The 17160-nt window shown below is 43.9% G+C and overlaps 1 protein-coding gene across 4 annotated transcripts in view; it reads right to left on the reverse strand.

The window, feature by feature from the left end:
• cryz (crystallin, zeta (quinone reductase)) overlaps positions 1–17160 on the reverse strand; it is a 1066321-nt gene that overhangs the window by 22852 nt on the left and 1026309 nt on the right. For all 4 annotated transcript variants that reach the window (XM_078560653.1, XM_078560655.1, XM_078560654.1 and 1 more), the window contains exons 5-7: positions 16810–16861; positions 13480–13629; positions 10020–10121 (exon numbers count right to left, since the gene is read on the reverse strand). In XM_078560653.1, the coding sequence (XP_078416779.1) occupies positions 10020–10121; positions 13480–13629; positions 16810–16861 (304 nt within the window). The remainder of the gene's footprint in view (positions 1–10019; positions 10122–13479; positions 13630–16809; positions 16862–17160) is intronic.

Here is a 17160-nt window from a genome sequence, read left to right on the forward strand (position 1 = left end):
GGCCTTCATAGCGAGAGGATTCGAGTACAGGAGCAGGGATGTCTTGTTGCAATTGTACAGGGCCTTGGTGAGACCACACTTGGAATACTGTGTGCAGTTTTGGTCTCCTTATCTGAGGAAGGATGTTCTCGCTATAGAGGGAGTGCAGCGAAGGTTTACCAGACTGATTCCTGGGGTGGCGGGACTGACATATGAGGAGAGATTGAGTCGGTTAGGATTATATTCGCTGGAGTTCAGAAGAATAAGGGGGGGGATCTCATAGAAACCTATAAAATTCTAACAGGACTAGACAGGGTAGATGCAGGAAGGATGTTCCCGATGGTGGGAGAGTCCAAAACCAGGGGTCACAGTCTGAAGATATGGGGTAGACCATATAGGACTGAGATGAGGAGAAATTTCTTCACCCAGAGAGTTGTAAGCCTGTGGAATTCGCTACCACAGAAAGTAGTTGAAGCCAAAACATTGTATGTTTTCAAGAAGAAAGTTAGATATAGCTCTTGGGGCGAAAGGGATCATAAGATATGGGGAGAAAGCGGAAGCGGGTTATTGAGTTGGATGATCGGGGGCGGGGACACCAAATGTTAGCAGAATAGGGACACATCATAATACAGTAAAACAATCAAGTCAGAGGGAGTACAGCTGCAATAAGCTTCAAGGGAGTAAGGCAAGGCTGGATGGCCTCTACTTTAATGCCAGGAGTATTACAGGTAAAACGAATAAGTTAAGGGTGAGGATTGACAGGTGGAATTGTGATATAGTAGCCATCACTGAGACATGGTTGAGGGAAGGGCAGGATTGGCAGCTCAACTTTCTGGGATATAGAATCTTCAGGCGAGACAGGGGAGGCAGGACTGACAAAGAGGCGGCGTTGCATTATTAGTTAAGGAGTCAGTTACTGTAGTAAGGAGAGATGATATCTTGGAGGGGGAATCCAATGAAGCTTTGTGGGTAAAGCTTAGGAATAAAAAAGGTGTTTATTATAGACCCCCAGATGGTCAGCAGGAAATTGAGGAGCAAACGTGTGCACAATTTGTGGAGGTGTGTAAAAACAATAACAATCGGGTAATTATATTAGGTGATTTCAACTTTCCCAACATTATTTGGAATAGACATAGTCTTAAGGGCTTGGATGGAGTGGATTTCTTGAAATGTGTACAGGAGAACTTTTTAGGTCAATATGTAAAGGGTCCAACAAGGGACGGTGCATTGCTGGACCTAATTCTGGAGAATGAAGCCGGACAAGTGGCTGAGGTGGTGGTGGGCGAGCATTTTAGCGATAGCGACCACAACATGGTACAGTTTAAGTTTGTTATGGACAAAGAAATCGACAAGTTGCAAAAAAATGTTTTGGATTGGAGGAGAGTGGATTTTAGTAAAACAAGGCAGGATCTGGCCAAGGTAGATTGGGAACAGTTACTTGTGGGGAAATCTACAGAAGAGCAGTGGGGAGTGTTCAAAAAGGAAAAGGGGAGGGTACAGACTCAACATGTTCCCTCTAGGGTGATAGGAAGGAGTAACAAGCCCAGAGAACCATGGATGACCAGAGATATTCAGGTTACGATGAGAAGGAAAAGAGAGGCTTTTAGCAGCTACAAGGGAAGCAAATCAGCAGAGGCATTAGTGGAGGACAAACAGTGCAGGGTAGAGCTTAAGAAAGCAATTAGGAGAGCAAAGAGGGGATATGAGAAAGCTCTGGCTGGGAAAAGTAGGGAAAATCCCAAGATATTCTATAAGTATATCAATGGGAAGAGGATAATCAGGGAAAGAATAGGGCCATTAGGGACCAATGTGGCAATCTATGGGTGCAGCTAGAGGACATCGGTAAAGTGTTGAATGAATATTTCACGTCCGTCTTCACCCAAGAGAATGAGGATGAAGGTATTGAACTCGGGATGAGAGACTGCGAGGTTCTTAAGCAAATTGATATAGGGAGTGACAAGGTATTGGAAGTGTTGGCAGGCTTAAAAGTGGACAAATCTCCAGGTCTGGATGATTTGTGTCCCAGACTGCTGAGGGAGGCAAGGGAGGAGATTGCAGGGGCTCTGACCCAAATTTTTAATTCCTCTCTGGCCACGGGGGAGGTGCCAGAGGACTGGAGAACGGCTAATGTGGTTCCGCTATTTAAGAAGGGTTGTAGAGTTAAGCCAGGGATCTACAGGCCAGTGAGTCTCACGTCAGTGGTAGGGAAACTATTGGAGAAAATTCTAAAGGAGAGTATCTATCTCCACTTGGAGAGGCAAGATTTGATCAGGAATAGTCAGCATGGCTTTGTCAGAGGGAGGTCATGCCTAACAAATTTGATTGAATTTTTTGAGGAGGTGACCAGGTGTGTAGATGAGGGTAGTGCAGTTGATGCAGTTTATATGAATTTCAGCAAAGCCTTTGACAAGGTCCCACATGGGAGACTTATAAAGAAGGCAAAGGCACATGGGATACAGGGTAATTTGATAAGGTGGATTCAAAATTGGCTTAGTTGTAGGAGACAGAGGGTGATGACAGAAGGATGCTTTAGTGACTGGAAGCCAGTGTCCAGTGGTGTACCATAGGGATCTGTGCTCGGTCCCCTACTATTTGTCATTTATATAAACGACATGGATGACTATGTAGGGGATAGGATTTGTAAGTTTGTGGATGACACAAAGATTGGCCGGGTGGTTAACAGTGAGGTTGAGTGTCTTGGGCTACAGGAAGATATAGATGGGATGGTCAAATGGGCAGATAAATGGCAGATGGAATTTAACCCTGAAAAGTGTGAGGTGATACACTTTGGAAGGAGTAATTTGACAAGGAAGTATTCAATGAACGGCATGGCACTAGGAAGTTCTGAGGAACAAAGGGACCTTGGCGTGTGTGTCCATAGGTCTCTGAAGGCAGAGGGACATGATAGTGGGGTGGTGAAAAAGGCATATGGGACACTCGCCTTTATCAATCGAGGCATAGATTATAAAAGTAGGGAGGTCATGTTGAAGTTGTATAGAACCTTGGTGAGGCCACAGCTGGAGTACTGTGTGCAGTTTTGGTCGCCACATTATAGGAAGGATGTGATTGCACTGGAGGGGGTGCAGAGGAGATTCACCAGGATGTTGCCTGGGATGAAACATTTAAGTTATGAAGAGAGGTTGGATAGACTTGGGTTGTTTTCGTTGGAGCAGAGAAGACTGAGGGGCGACCTGATCGAGGTGTACAAGATTATGAGGGGCATGGACAGGGTGGATAGGGAGCAGTTGTTCCCCTTAGTTGAAGGGTCAGTTACAAGGGGGCATAAGTTTAAGGTGAGGGGCAGGAGGTTTAGGGGGGATGTGAGACAAATCTTTTTTATCCAGAGGGTGGTGACAGTCTGGAATGCGCTGCCTGGGAGGGTGGTAGAGGCGGGTTACCTCACATCCTTTAAGAAGTACCTGGATGAGCACTTGGCACGTCATAACATTCAAGGCTTTGGGCCTAGCGCTGGTAAATGGGATTAGGTAGGTAGGTCAGGTGTTTCTCACGTGTCGGTGCAGACTCGATGGGCCGAAGGGCCTCTTCTGCACTGTGATTCTGTGATCATAGTGAATGGCGGAGCAGGTTCGAAGGGCTGAATGGCCTACTCCTGCTCCTATTTTCTATGTTTCTATGGTTTCTATTACCTTTTGTTTCCTGTCACTGAGCCAATTTTGGATCCAACTTGCCACCTTTCCCTGTATCCCATGAGATCACACTTTCCTGACCAGTCTGCCATGTGGGACCTTGTCAAATACCTTACTGAAATCCATGTAGAAAATATCCACTGCACCACACTCATCAATCCTCCTTGTTAGTTCCTCAAAAAATTCTGTTAAGTTAGTGAGACACGATCTTCCCCTAACAAAGCCATGCTGGCTAACCCTGATTAATCCGTGCCTTTCTAAGTGACAGTTTATCCTGTCTCTCAGAATTGTTTCTAATAATTTGCCAACCAAAGTTAGGCTGGCCTATAATTTTCTGGCCTATTCCATGCACCCTTTTTAAATAATGGTACAAAGTCGGCAGACCTGCAATCCTGCAATTCACCTGTATCTAGTGAGAATTGGAAAATGATCCTCAGAGCATCTGCTACTTCCTCCCTGGCTTCCTTCAACAGCCTGGGATACAATCCATCTGGCCCTGGTGATTTATCTACCTTCAAGGATGTCAGTCTCTCCAGTACTTCCTCTCTCAATATGCTTATTGTATCTTATGTTTCACACTCCTCTTTAACTAGAATGTCTGCACCATCCCTCTCCTTAGCGAAGACAGAGACAAAGTGTTCATTGAAAACCCTCCTCACATCTTCAGCATCAACCCACAAGATACCATTTACATCTCTGATAGGCCTGACCCTTTCCTTAGTTATTCTCTTGCTCATCATGTACTGGTAAAACATCTTTGGGTTTTCTTTGATTTTACCTGCCAATTCAAGTACAGGAGCAGGGATGTCTTGCTGCAATTATACAGGGCCTTGGTGAAACCACACTTGGAATGTGTGCAGTTTTGGTCTCCTTATCTGAGGAAGGATGTTCTTGCTATAGAGGAAGTGCAGTGAAGGTTTACCAGACTGATTCCTGGGATGGCGGGACTGACATATGAGGAGAGATTGAGTCGGTTAGGATTATATTCGCTGGAGTTCAGAAGAATGAGGGGGATCTCATAGAAACCTATAAAATTCTAACAGGACCAGACAGGGTAGATGCAGGGAGGATGTTCCCGATAGTGGGAGAGTCCAGAACCAGGGGTCATATCTTCCATATCTTCTCTTTGCTTTCCTAATTTTCTTTTTTACTTCACCCCCGTACTTTCTATACTCCTCTAGGTTTCCTACAGTATTAAGCCTTTTGTGATTGTCATAAGCTTTCTTTTTCTGCCTTATCTTGGCCTGTATGCTTCTGGATAACCAGGGGGCTCTAGATTTGGCAATACCACCCTTTTTCTTTGTGCGGACATGTCTACACTGTGCCCGTAGAATCTCACCTTTGAATGCCTCCCACTGATTTGACACAGTTTTTCCTTCTAATAGCTGTATCCAGTCCACTCTCACCAGCTCACCTCTCAGCTTTGTAAAATTTGTCTTTCCCCAATTTAGAACTTTTACTCTTGTTCTATCTTTGTCCTTTTACATAATGGTGCTAAATCTAACTATATTATGATCACTATCTCCAAAATGGTCCCCCACTGCTACTTCATCCACTTGCCCAACTTAATTTCTGAAGACTAAATCTAGAATTGTGCCCCTCTCGTTGGGATTGTTATGTTCTGGCTAAAAAAGTTCTCTTGAATGCAGTTCAAGAAATTTGTGCCCTCTGTGCCCTTCACACTGTTCATATCCCAACAGATATTAGGGTAGTTGAAGTCCTCAACAATTACTGCCCTATTGTTTTTGCACTCAGAAATCTGTCTACATATTTGCTCTTCTAACTCCCTTCCACTATTTGGGGGTCTATAATACACTCCTAGCAGTGTGGCTGCCCCTTTTTTTATTTCTGAGCTCAGCCCATATAGCCTCATTTGATGATTCATTTAGTATCTCATCCCTCCTCACAACAGTAATTGATTCTTTAGCCAACAATAATATACCTCCACCTTTTTGATCCCTTTCCCTATCCTGCCTGAAAACTCCAGGAATCTTGAGCTGCCATTTTTGCCCCTCTTTAAGCCAAGTTTCTGCTATAGCAATGATATCCCACTGCCATTTGTCTATCTGTGTCCTCAGCTCATCAGCTTTATTTACTATGCTCCTTGTGTTTATATATATATACCTTTCAACACTGCCAAATTCCTGTGCTGTGCACTTTTTAACCTGTGCTGCTTCTGTCTTTCAGAGTCACTCACTAATTCTCCATCTTCTGTTCCCTGCTCTGACTTTGCCCTCAGGTTCCCACCCCCCTGCCAATCTAGTTTAAACCCCCCAGCAGCACTATCAAATTTCCCTGTGAGGATATTTGTCCTCGTCCTGTTCAGGTGTAGACTGTCTAGCTTGTACACCTTCCCCAGAACAGATCCCAATGTGTCAGAAATCTGATCCTACATAGGTTCTCCAGCTTATACATAGGACAGGGAGTAATCCTGAGATTACTGCCTTAGTAGACTGATGGGGCGGTATTTGGCCAGCTTGGGTTTAGCCTGCTTTTTGTGTACAGGGTATACCTGGGTAATTTTCCACATTGCCGGGTAGATGCCAGTGTTATAGCTGTATTGGAACAGCTTGGCTAGGGGGATAGCTGGTTCTGGAGCAAAAGTCTTCAGTACTATTGCCAGAATATTGTCAGAGCCCATAGCCTTTGCAGCATTCAGTGTCTTCAGCCGTTTCTTGATATCGCTTGGAGTGAATTGAACTGGCTGAAGACTGGCATCTGTGATGCTGGGGACCTCAGGAGAAGGCTGAGATGGATCATCCACTTGGTGCTTCTGGCTGAAGATTGTTGCAAATGCTTCAGTCTTGTCTTTTGCATTGATGTGCTGGGCTCCCCCATCATTGAGGATCAGGATATTTGTGGAGCTGCCACCTCATAAGATCTTAAGATCATAACCTCTGCACACATTTTTTTTTTGTTTTTGGGGGTCAGCTGTTGGTAATGACTCTGCTTATTTCATTTATAGCTCCTCTCAAATCATCTTTTATTTCTTCACATCTCCCATTACCACCTCTTTTTGCCTTGCACCATCTTCCCCTTTGTTATTTAATCTCTCCTGTCTTCCACCCTATCACAGAAATTCCCTTTTTTGTTAATATAGAATAGTTATAGCACAGAAGGAGACCATTTGGCCCGTTATGTTCCTGCCAGCTCTCTGCAAGAACAATGCAGCTAGTCCCACTCTCCCACCCTTTTTCTATAGCCCTACATGTTTTCTCTTTAGGTGCTGATCCCATTCCTTTTTGAAAGCCACAATTGAATCTGCCTCCATCACATTCTCAGACAATGCATTCCAGATCCTAACTAGATGCTGAATAAAAAGGGTTTGCCTTATGTTGCCATTGATTCTTTTGCCAATTCCCTAAATTGTTGTCTTCTAGTTCATGGTCCTCCTGCCAATGGTAACAGTTTCTCTTTGTCTAGACCCCTCCATCAAATCTCCTCTTAACCTTCTCTTCTCTAAGGAGAAATGCCCCAGCTTCTCCAATCTATGTAATTGAAGTCCCTCATCCCTGGAACCATTCTCGTTCATCTCTTCTGCACCCTCTTTAAAGCCTTCACATCCTTCCTAAAGTGCAGTACCCAGAATTGTCACAATATTCCAGTTGAGGCCGGATCAGTGTTTTATAAAGTTTCATTGTAATTTTCTCGCTTTGCACTTTATTACCTTATTGTTAAAGCCCAGGATCACTGCCGGGCTGTTTCATTAACCACTTTTTCAATCTGCCCTCCCATCTTCAACAATTTATGCACATATACCCCTAGCTCCCTCTGCTCTTTCAACCCCTTGAGAATTTTATCCTTTACATTGCTTCTCCTTGTTCTTCCTACCAAATATATCACTTCACACTTCTCTGCATTAAATTCTCCTCCTCATTCTACAAATCTGTCTATGCCTTGAAATCAATCACCGTCCTCCTCAGTTCACATCTGCAAATTTTAAAACTGCACCCTGTACACCCAAGTGTAGGTCATTTAACATAGATCAAGAAAAGCAGGGTTCCTAGGCCAACCCTTGGAGAACCCTGGCGTATACCTTCCTCCAGTCCTCCAAACGTTCACTACTACTCACTGTTTCCTGTTCCTCAGCCAACTTTGTATCCATGCTGCCACAGTCCCTTTTATTCCATGGCCTTCAAATTTGCTGGCAAGTTTATTATGGGGCACTTTATTAAATGCCTTTTGGAAGTTCATGTACACTACATTACCCTCATCAACCAAATCAAGCTAGTTAAACACATTTTGTCTTGTTTTTATTTTGCTCCTGCCATTTCTTTCCCTCTGTACTTACTTTAAACTTGCTACATTTCTTAGCTTTTTCTGGTTTTGATGACCTGAAACGTTAACTCTGGTTTTCTCTCCACAGATGCTGCCAGAACTGCTGAGCTTTTCCAGCATTTTTTGGGAGGAACTATTTCCTTTGGCCAGGGGAGTCTGGAACAGGGGGGGGCATAACCTTAAAATTAGACCTAGCAGCTGAGGCGTGATGTCAGGAAGCACTTCTGCACACAAAGGGTTAGTGGAAATCTGGAATTCTCTCCCACAAAAAGCTGTTGAGGCTGGGGGTCCACTGGAGCTATTAAAACTGAGATCAGTGGATTTTTGTTGGGTAATGGGATTCGGGTTAAGGACCAAGATGGGTAAATGGAGAGAGCTGTTCTGTTGGGACAGGCTCCATTTGAACCATGCTGGGACCAGTGTCCTGGCAAATTGTATAACTAGGGTTGCAGATAGGACTTTAAACTAATTCGTGGGGGGGGGGGAGGGTGCAATTGAAGGGAAGTTTAAAAAATCAAAAAGAAACGAGAGAGCAGAGGTTCAGGGTAGTGAAGAGAGGAACGATAACCAAAGTGTGACAGGAAGGAGCAGAAAATATAAGCAGAAGAGTGCAGCAGAAATTAGAACCAGAATGAGTAATAATGGTAAAAAGTCAAAGCTTTAGGCTCTTTATCTGAATGCATGTAGCATTTGTATCAAGATAAATTAGTTGACGGCACAAATAGAAATAAGTGAATATGACTTGATAGCTATTACAGAGAAGTGGCTGCAGGGTGACCAAGACTGAGAACTCAATATTCAAGGGTATTCAACATTGCGGAAAAATAGGCAAAAAGAAAAAGGAGGTGGGGTAGCTTTGTTAATAAAGGAAGGTATCAGTGCGGTGGTGAATAGTGATATAGGTGCAATAGATCGTGATGTGGAATCAGTTTGGGTGAAAATAAGGAATAGCAAGGGGAAGAAGTCACGGTGGGAGTCGTCTATAGGCCCCGAAGAGTTGCCTCACTGTAGGACAAAGTATAACTCAGGAAATAATGGTGGTGTGTAGAAGGGCACTACAATTGTCATGGGTGATTTTAATCTGCATATTGACTGGACAAATCAGACGAATTTGTAAAGTGCATCAGGGATTGTTTCTTAGAGCAATACATTGCAGAACCTACCCGGGAACAGGCTATTTTAGATCTAATAATGTGTAATGGAGTGGGATTAATAAGAGATATCGTAGTTAAGGATCCTCTAGGGCGTTAACGATCACAACATGGTAGAATTTCAAATTCAGTTTGAGGGCGAGCAACTTGGGTCTCAAACCAGTGTCCTCAACTTAGATAAGGGCAATTACAGAGGTATGAAGAAAGAGTTGTCTAAAGTGAGCTAGGAAAATAGACTAAGGGGAAGGTCAGTGGATGAGCAGTGGCAAACATTTAAGCAGATATTTCACAACGCTCAGCAAAAATTTATCCTGGTCAAAAAGCAGGGCTCGATGAGAAGGATGAACCACCCATGGTTAACAAAGGTGGTGAGTATCCAATCAAAAACTACGGTATACATAAAAACTAAACTGTATAATAAAGAGGGAGAAATTGATTATGAAAGTAAATTAGCAAGAAATACAAAAACAAACAGCAAGAGCTTCTACGGGTATATAAAAAGAATAAGAGGACACTCATTTAAAACTAAGATGTGAAGGAATTTCTTCTCTCAGGGGGTAGTAAATGTCTGGAATTCTCTACCCCAGAGAGTTGTGGAGGCTAGATCTTTGAACGTACTTAAAGAGGAAGCAGATAGATTTTTAAATATCGGGGAGTTGAGGGCTATGAGGAGCTGGCATGAAAGAGGAGTTGAGGCATGGGGCAGAACAGCCATGATCTTATTGAATGGTGGGGCAGACTTGAGGGGCCTAATGGCCTACTCCTGCTCTCATTTCTTATGTTCTTAAGATCAGCTATGACCTAACTGAATGGTGGATTAAATGAAAAGAGATGGGTATATGCAGCAGCATCGTGGGTCTGGATGGCCTACTCCTGTTCCATTGTCCAATAAAATTAGGACCAATTAAAGCACCAATATAATCAGCTAATGTACAATTAAGTCGTTCAATGATCTTGTACTTACGATCACGCGCCCACCATTTGAAAGCAGTTGTAGATCATTGCTCAGATTCACATTGGCCAACATTTCTATGATCACATTTACTCCTTGACCAGCTGTATAATCCTTCACAGAAAATGTGCAGGTTAAGAATGAGATATACGTAAATGATCATCCCAATCAAGATACAATAAACTAGCCAACTAAATTAGAACATTATGCTGGTTTACATTTGGAGCGACTCTCCTTTTTCCATTCTTACTCACAACTCAATCACTTCAATCAACTACTTGGTCAAGTTAGCAGAGCCAAAGTTGCATTTGAATGACGAAGTCCAATGATCACAAGAACAAACTTGCATTTCAATAGCACCTTTCACAACCTCAGTAAGTCTCAAAGCACTTTACAGCCAATATAGTATTTTTGAAGACACTGTTGTAGTGCAGGAGCTGTGACAGTCAATTTTTGCACAGCAAGATCCCACAATCGGTAATAAGATAATGACCAGAAAAACTGTTTTAATATTGTTGGTTGCAGAATAAATATTGACCATGAAACTGAGGCTAACTCCCTTACTCTTCAGAATAATGCCATGGGATTTTTTTTTTAATTCATTCATGGGATGTTGGCTTCGCTGGCTGGGCCAGCATTTATTGCCCATCCCTAGGTGCCCTTGAGAAGGTGGTGGTGAGCTGCCTTCTTGAACCGCTGCAGTCCATGTGGTATCGGTACACCCACAGTGCTGTTAGGGAGTTCCAGTATTTTGACCCAGCGACAGTGAAGGAACGGTGATAAGTTCCAAGTCAGGATGGTGAGTGACTTGGAGGGGAACTTCTAGGTGGTGGTTTCCCCACCTATCTGCTGACCTGGTCCATCTAGGTGGTAGTGGTCGTGGGTTTGGAAGGTGCTGTCGAAGGAGCCTTGGTGAATTCCTACAGTGCATCTTGTAGATAGGACACACACTGCTGCCACTGTGTGTCGGAGGGGGAGGGAATGAATGTTTGTGGATGTGGTGCTAATCAAATGGGCTGCTTTGTCCTGGATGGTGTCTAACTTCTTGAGTGTTGTGGGAGCTGCACTCATCCAGGCAAGTGGGGAATATTCCATCACACTCCTGACTTGTGCCTTATAGATGGTGGACAGGCTTTGGGGAGTCAGGAGGTCAGTTACTCGTCGCACAATTCCTAGTCTCTGACCTGCTCTTGTAGTCACAGTATTTATATGGCTAGTCAGTTCAGTTTCTGGTCAATGGTAACCCCCAGGATGTTGATAGTGGGGGATTCAGTGATGGTAATACCATTGAATGTCAAGGGGCAATGGTTGGATTCTCTCTTGTTGGGTATGGTCATTGCCTGACACTTGTGTGGTGCGAATGTTACTTTATATATATCTGACAGAGCAGACAGATTTAATGTCTCATCTGAAAGACAGCACACCCGTCAGTGCAACACTCCCTCATTACTGCACCAGAGTGTCAACCTAGACCTTGTGTTCAAATCTGTGGAGTGGGTCTTGAACCCACGAAATGTTATGACCCAGGTTAATAATCAACTTAAATGATTTGAAGCAGCAACAAATATTTGATCTGAAAAGGTAAACAAAGCAATGAAGAAGCTCAGACTGTTTGATTTAAACCGTGCATGGAAGATCATTCACTGTGAATGCTTTTATGATTATGGCCCATCTTTTCAGTCATCAATGATTGTTTGCATTGCACAAACATAGTCCTCCCACTCTGTTGATTGGCTGACCTAAGTGCATCGCTCTGGGGGCTAGGAATTATCCAAAAAAGACAGGAGAGGAAAAGGAAGTTGGAGCCCGAGAGGTAGTTGGAAAGAGGATAGAGTTCGTTCTTTGAGGAGGTGTGATTATAACAGTACTGAAGAGCACAGGGGACAGAATATGATGAGGGAAAGACAGTCACAATGTCAACAAGAATAAGAAAATCAAGAGCAAGAAAAGGCCTTTCAGCCCTTCACTGCTAAACTGAAATCAATTGTCTTACCACAGCTTCCTACCCCTGACCTGACATCCCCAACTTTAAGTTTCTTCCTACCTTATCTGGAGAAAACTCAAACAGTCTGAACTATTAATATCTCTTTAAACCTCAATGTCTCTTAACAGCTGTCCATTCAGATCTTTCTTTAAGGTACCCATTGAATCAATCTGGAGAAAGGTGTCAGCCGTGGCTCAGTGGGTAGCACTCTCACTTTCAAGTCAGGAGGTTGTGGGTTTCAGCCTCAGTTCAGGAAACTGAATGCAAAGTCTTGGCTGGCACTCCAGGTGCAGTCATGTGGGAGTGTTACACGGTTGGGAGGTCGATACTAAGGGAGTGCTGCACTGTCGGGGATGTTGTATTTTGGTTGAGAGATTAAAGCAAGGTCATGTCTTCCCTCTTAGGTGGATGTATAAGATTCCACAGCATTATTTTGAAGGATAGAAGGGGAGTTCTCCCCGGTGTCCTGGGGCCAATATTTATCCCTCAACCAACATCAGTAAAATGAATTAGCTGCTCATTTATCAAATTGCTGTTTGCGGAAGCTAGCTATGATAAACTGGCTACAGTGTCTCTCTATATTACAACAGTGACTACACTTCAAAAAGTACTTCACTGACTGTAAAGAACTTTCAGATGTCTTGAGGTCATGAAATGGGGTGTATAAATGCAAGTTCATGCTGCAGCTGTATAGAACCTTGGTTAGGCCACACTTGGAATATTGCGTGCAATTCTGGTCGCCACATTACCAGAAGGATATGGAGGCATTGGAGAGGGTGCAGAGGAGGTTTACCAGGATGCTGCCTGGTCTGGAGGTTATTAGCTATGAGGAGAGGTTGGAGAAACTCGGATTGTTCTCACTAGAGCGACGGAGTTTGAGGGGCAACTTGATAGAAGTTTACAAAATTATGAGTGGCATGGACAGAGTAGATAGTCAGAAGCTTTTTCCCAGGGTGGAAGAGTCAATTACTAGGGGACTAGGTGAGAGGAGAAAACTATAGAGGAGATGTGCAGGGCAAGTTTTTTACGCAGAGGGTAGTGAGTGTCTGGAATTCGCTGCCAGAGGAGGTGGTGGAAGCAGGTACGATAGTGGTGTTTAAGAGGCAGCTTGACAAATACATGAATAGGACGGGAATAGAGGGATACGGACCCTGGAAGTACAAAATGTTTTAGTTGACGGGCAATATGATCGGCGCAGGCTTGGAGGGCCGAAGGGCCTGTTCCTGTGCTGTACTTTTCTTTGTTCTTCTTTCTTTTTACACAGCTGTTGGTTACTTGCAATGCCCTAGCCAAGATCAGAGATGTGAGCAACACCATCCTTCTAATTCTGAGTGCCAGGAGACAGAAGTAAGACTGACAGGATAGCCAGCAACACTGAGTCTTTATTCACTCTGCTAACCCTTGTCATTTTGAAACCACAAAGCCTTAGGAAATGAAAATATAAGTCAATGCATGACCAATGGAGATTATGAAGTGTTGGATCTGTACCTTGATCTTATCAATGTAGCCAGTCTCCCTGTGATTGAAAGTCTTGTGAGCTCCATTCTTTTGAACGAGACAGAGTCCTTCCTGAGTCCCGGCTGTACCGAGCACCTTCAGGCCATAGGCTCTGGCAATCTGGCAGGCTGCTATCCCAACCTGAAAGGCAGCACAATAATTACACACTACCTTTCATGGAGGCAGCTTCTCAATTTCATGAGCTGGCCCGTTCCAGCCAAACACAATACCTCTGCTCTCCAATTGCTGCAAGCAAGCAAGCACAGAAATCCAAATTCCAATTACTATTTGCCTCCAGACTGCATTTCTGATTTCAAATCAAGATTCTTTTGCATGCAGATTCAAGTCAGGAAGAGCAACATCAAGATCATGCATGTGTACTATTAATAATCCAACGTGACTGCACAAAGATTTAAACAAAGTAGTTCATCAATTTTATCAGAAAAAGTAACATAAAAAAGAGCAATTTTATAGAAACGTGGAACCAATATTACACAGGATGATTTCAAAAATGAACACATGCAATAAAATATACTAGGACTAATTGGTAGCTCTTTCAAAAAAGCTAGCACAGACAGGGTGGGCTGAATGGCCTATTCCTGCACTGTATGATTCTAACATGTGTTTTCATACCAGGGATGGGAAACTATAATTACAACAAGATACTTAAGATCATGGGAATAGTTTTAATGGACCATTTTAAAAAAAAATCATGCATGGGTTGTGGGCAGCACTGACTAAGTCACCATTTACTTCCTATCCTGAATTGCCCTTGAAAAGGTGGTGGTGTGCAGCCTTCTCGAATTACTGTAAGTGTAGCTGTTTAGTACAACACAGTGGCTTGTTAGGCCATTTCATACGACAATTAAGAGTTAACCACGTAGCTGTGGGTCTGGAGTCACATAGAGGCCAGACTGGGTAACAATGGCAGATTTCCTTCCCTACAGGACATTAGTGAAACAGGCGGGTTTGTATGACAACCAGGTAGTTTCCTGGTTACCATTGCTGAGACAAGCTTTTTATTCCGGGTTTATTTAATTAACAGAATTTAAATACTACAGCTGCCGTGGTGCTTCTAGATCATTAGCTCTGGCCTCTGGATTATCAATCCATACTGTACCCCATGATTTTTCTAAAAATTGGGAGGTATTTGATTAGGTTGAAGAGAGAACGAATCTTTCTTCTGGTTTGGGAGTCAAAAATGAAAGGTCGACAGTTGAAAATTGCAACTAAAAATTAAGGAGAGGGGATCAGGAGAAATTTCTTTTACACAGAATTTGGTTGGAGCATGGGCTGTTTTATCACAGGGAGTGGTCGAGACAGAAACCATTGATCTTTTAAGGGGAAATATTTAGAGCAGAGGAAGATGGAGGGCTTTAAGGGAAAAACAGTGCAGAGGGATAAATTGCAAGGATCCAGCACAGACACAATGAGCTAAGTGGCCTCCTCTGTGCAGTAACATTCTGTGATTCGAAACTTGAGTGTAAAAAGTGTAAGGATTGCTCTGAAATATAGTGGATGGAACTTTCTCTTCGAAGTACCAATGGGATAATGGAGGAACGGGGGAAGGAGGAAGTAAAGATCAAAGAAATGCACTTTGGAATTCAGGGAATCAGATAGCAGGCAAATGCAATCTGGTGAGAGAATTCCAGAGAGCTGGGGTTTAGTGAAGAAAAGATCATTTTTTTATTCAATCATGGGGTGTGGGCATCACTGACTGGACCAGCATTTACTGCCCACCCCTAATTGCCCTTGAGGTGGTGGTGAGCTGCCTTCTTCAACCGCTGCAGACCATGTGTATAGGTGCACTCACAGTGCTGTTAGGGAGCAAGTTCCAGGATTTTGACCCAGCGACAGTGAAGGAACGGCGATAAATTCCAAGTCAGGATGGTGAGTGACTCGGGGGGGAACTTCCAGGTGGTGGTGTTCCCATCTGTCTGCTGCCCTTGTCCTTCTAGATGGTAGCGGTTGTGGGTTTGGAAGGTGCTGTTTATGGAGCCTTGGTGAGTTGTTGCAGTGCATCTTGTATGGTACACACTGCTGCTACCGAGCATCAGTGGTGGAGGGAGTGAATGTTTGTGCATGGGGTGCCAATCAAGCAGGCTGTTTTGACCTGGGTGGTGTCAAGCTTCTTGAGTGTTGTTGGAGCTGCACTCACCCAGGCAAGTGGAGAATATTCTACCACACTCCTGACTCGTAGATGGTGAACAGGCTTCAGGGAGTCAGGAGGTGAGTTACTTGCCGCAGGATTCCTAACCTCTGACCTGCTCTTGTAGCCAGTGTTTATATGACTGGTCCGGTTCAGTTTCTGGTCAATGGTAACCTTCAGGATGTTGTTGGTGGGGGATTTAGCGATGGTAATGCCATTTGGACTTGGACTGCTTCAGTATCGGAGGAGTCGCGAATGGTGCTGAACATAGTGCAATCAGCAGCGAACATCCCCACTTCTGACCTTATGATGGAAGGAAGGTCATTGATGAAGAAGCTGAAGATGGCCGAGCCTAGGACACTACCCTGAGGAATTCCTGCAGCGATGTCCTGGAACTGAGATGATTGACCTCCAACAACCACAAGCATCTTCCTTTGTGCTAGGTATGACTCCAACCAGTGAAGAATTTTCCCCCTGATTCTCATTGACTCCAGTTTTTCTGGGGCTCCCTAATGCCACACGGTCAAATGTTGCCTTGATGTCAAGGGCAGTCACTCTCACCTCACCTCTGGAGTTCAGCTCTTTTGTCCATGTTTGGACCAAGGTTGTCATGAGGTCGGGAGCTGAGTGACCTGGTGGAACAACTGAGCTTGTGAGCAGGCTATTGTTGAGCAGGTGCCACTCGATAGCGCTGTTGGTGATCCCTTCCATCACTTTACTGATGATCGCAGGTAGACTGATGGGGCAGTAATTGGCCGGGTTGGATTTGTCCTGCTTTTTGTGCACAGGACATACCTGGGCAATTTCCCACATTGCCGGGTAAATTTTCCACATTGCCAGTGTTGTAGCCAATCTGGAACAGCTTGGCTAGGGGCACAGCAAGTTCTGGAGCATAAATTTTCAGTACTATTGCCGGAATATTGTCAGGGCCCATAGCTTTTGCAGTATCCAGTGCCTTCAGCTGTTTCTTGATATTGAATTGGCTGAAGACTGGCATCTGTGTTGGTGGGGGCCTCCGGAGCAGGCCGAGATAGATCATTCACTCAGCTGCTCCTGGCATTCCCTCCTGCAGTCTTCATTGGTAATGCTGTTGTTTGTGATAAAAGGTTACAGCAATCCTGAAAGATATGATTTGCCCCAAAATTCCTAGGCATTTAACCAATGCAGCTTACCCCTCCGCTTGCTCCATGAACCAGAACAGTTTCTGCAGCCTTCACATGGGCTCTAAAAGACAAAGGAATCCCAATGAGAAAGTGTCCATTTAGTCTGCCTCCACCACTAGAACAGAAGCTGGTGATTGGTCACTGTTCAGATGCCAGTACTTGCACTATCTCTGGAGTGACTTTTCGTCAAAACTATGGCAATTCGGTTGCAAGCCGAACTGCACCCAGCAAGTGTGGAAATTCGCTGAAATTAAGCATATATTCCTTTGAGTATAGAAAATGAAAGGGTGATCTAATTAAGGTGTTTAGGATAATTAAACAATATTACAGTGTAGATAGTTTCTCTCTTTTTCCTCTGGT

The sequence above is a fragment of the Cetorhinus maximus genome, chromosome 17 (assembly GCF_964194155.1).
Source record: "Cetorhinus maximus chromosome 17, sCetMax3.hap1.1, whole genome shotgun sequence".
In the NCBI taxonomy this organism is placed as follows: Eukaryota; Metazoa; Chordata; class Chondrichthyes; order Lamniformes; family Cetorhinidae; genus Cetorhinus; species Cetorhinus maximus.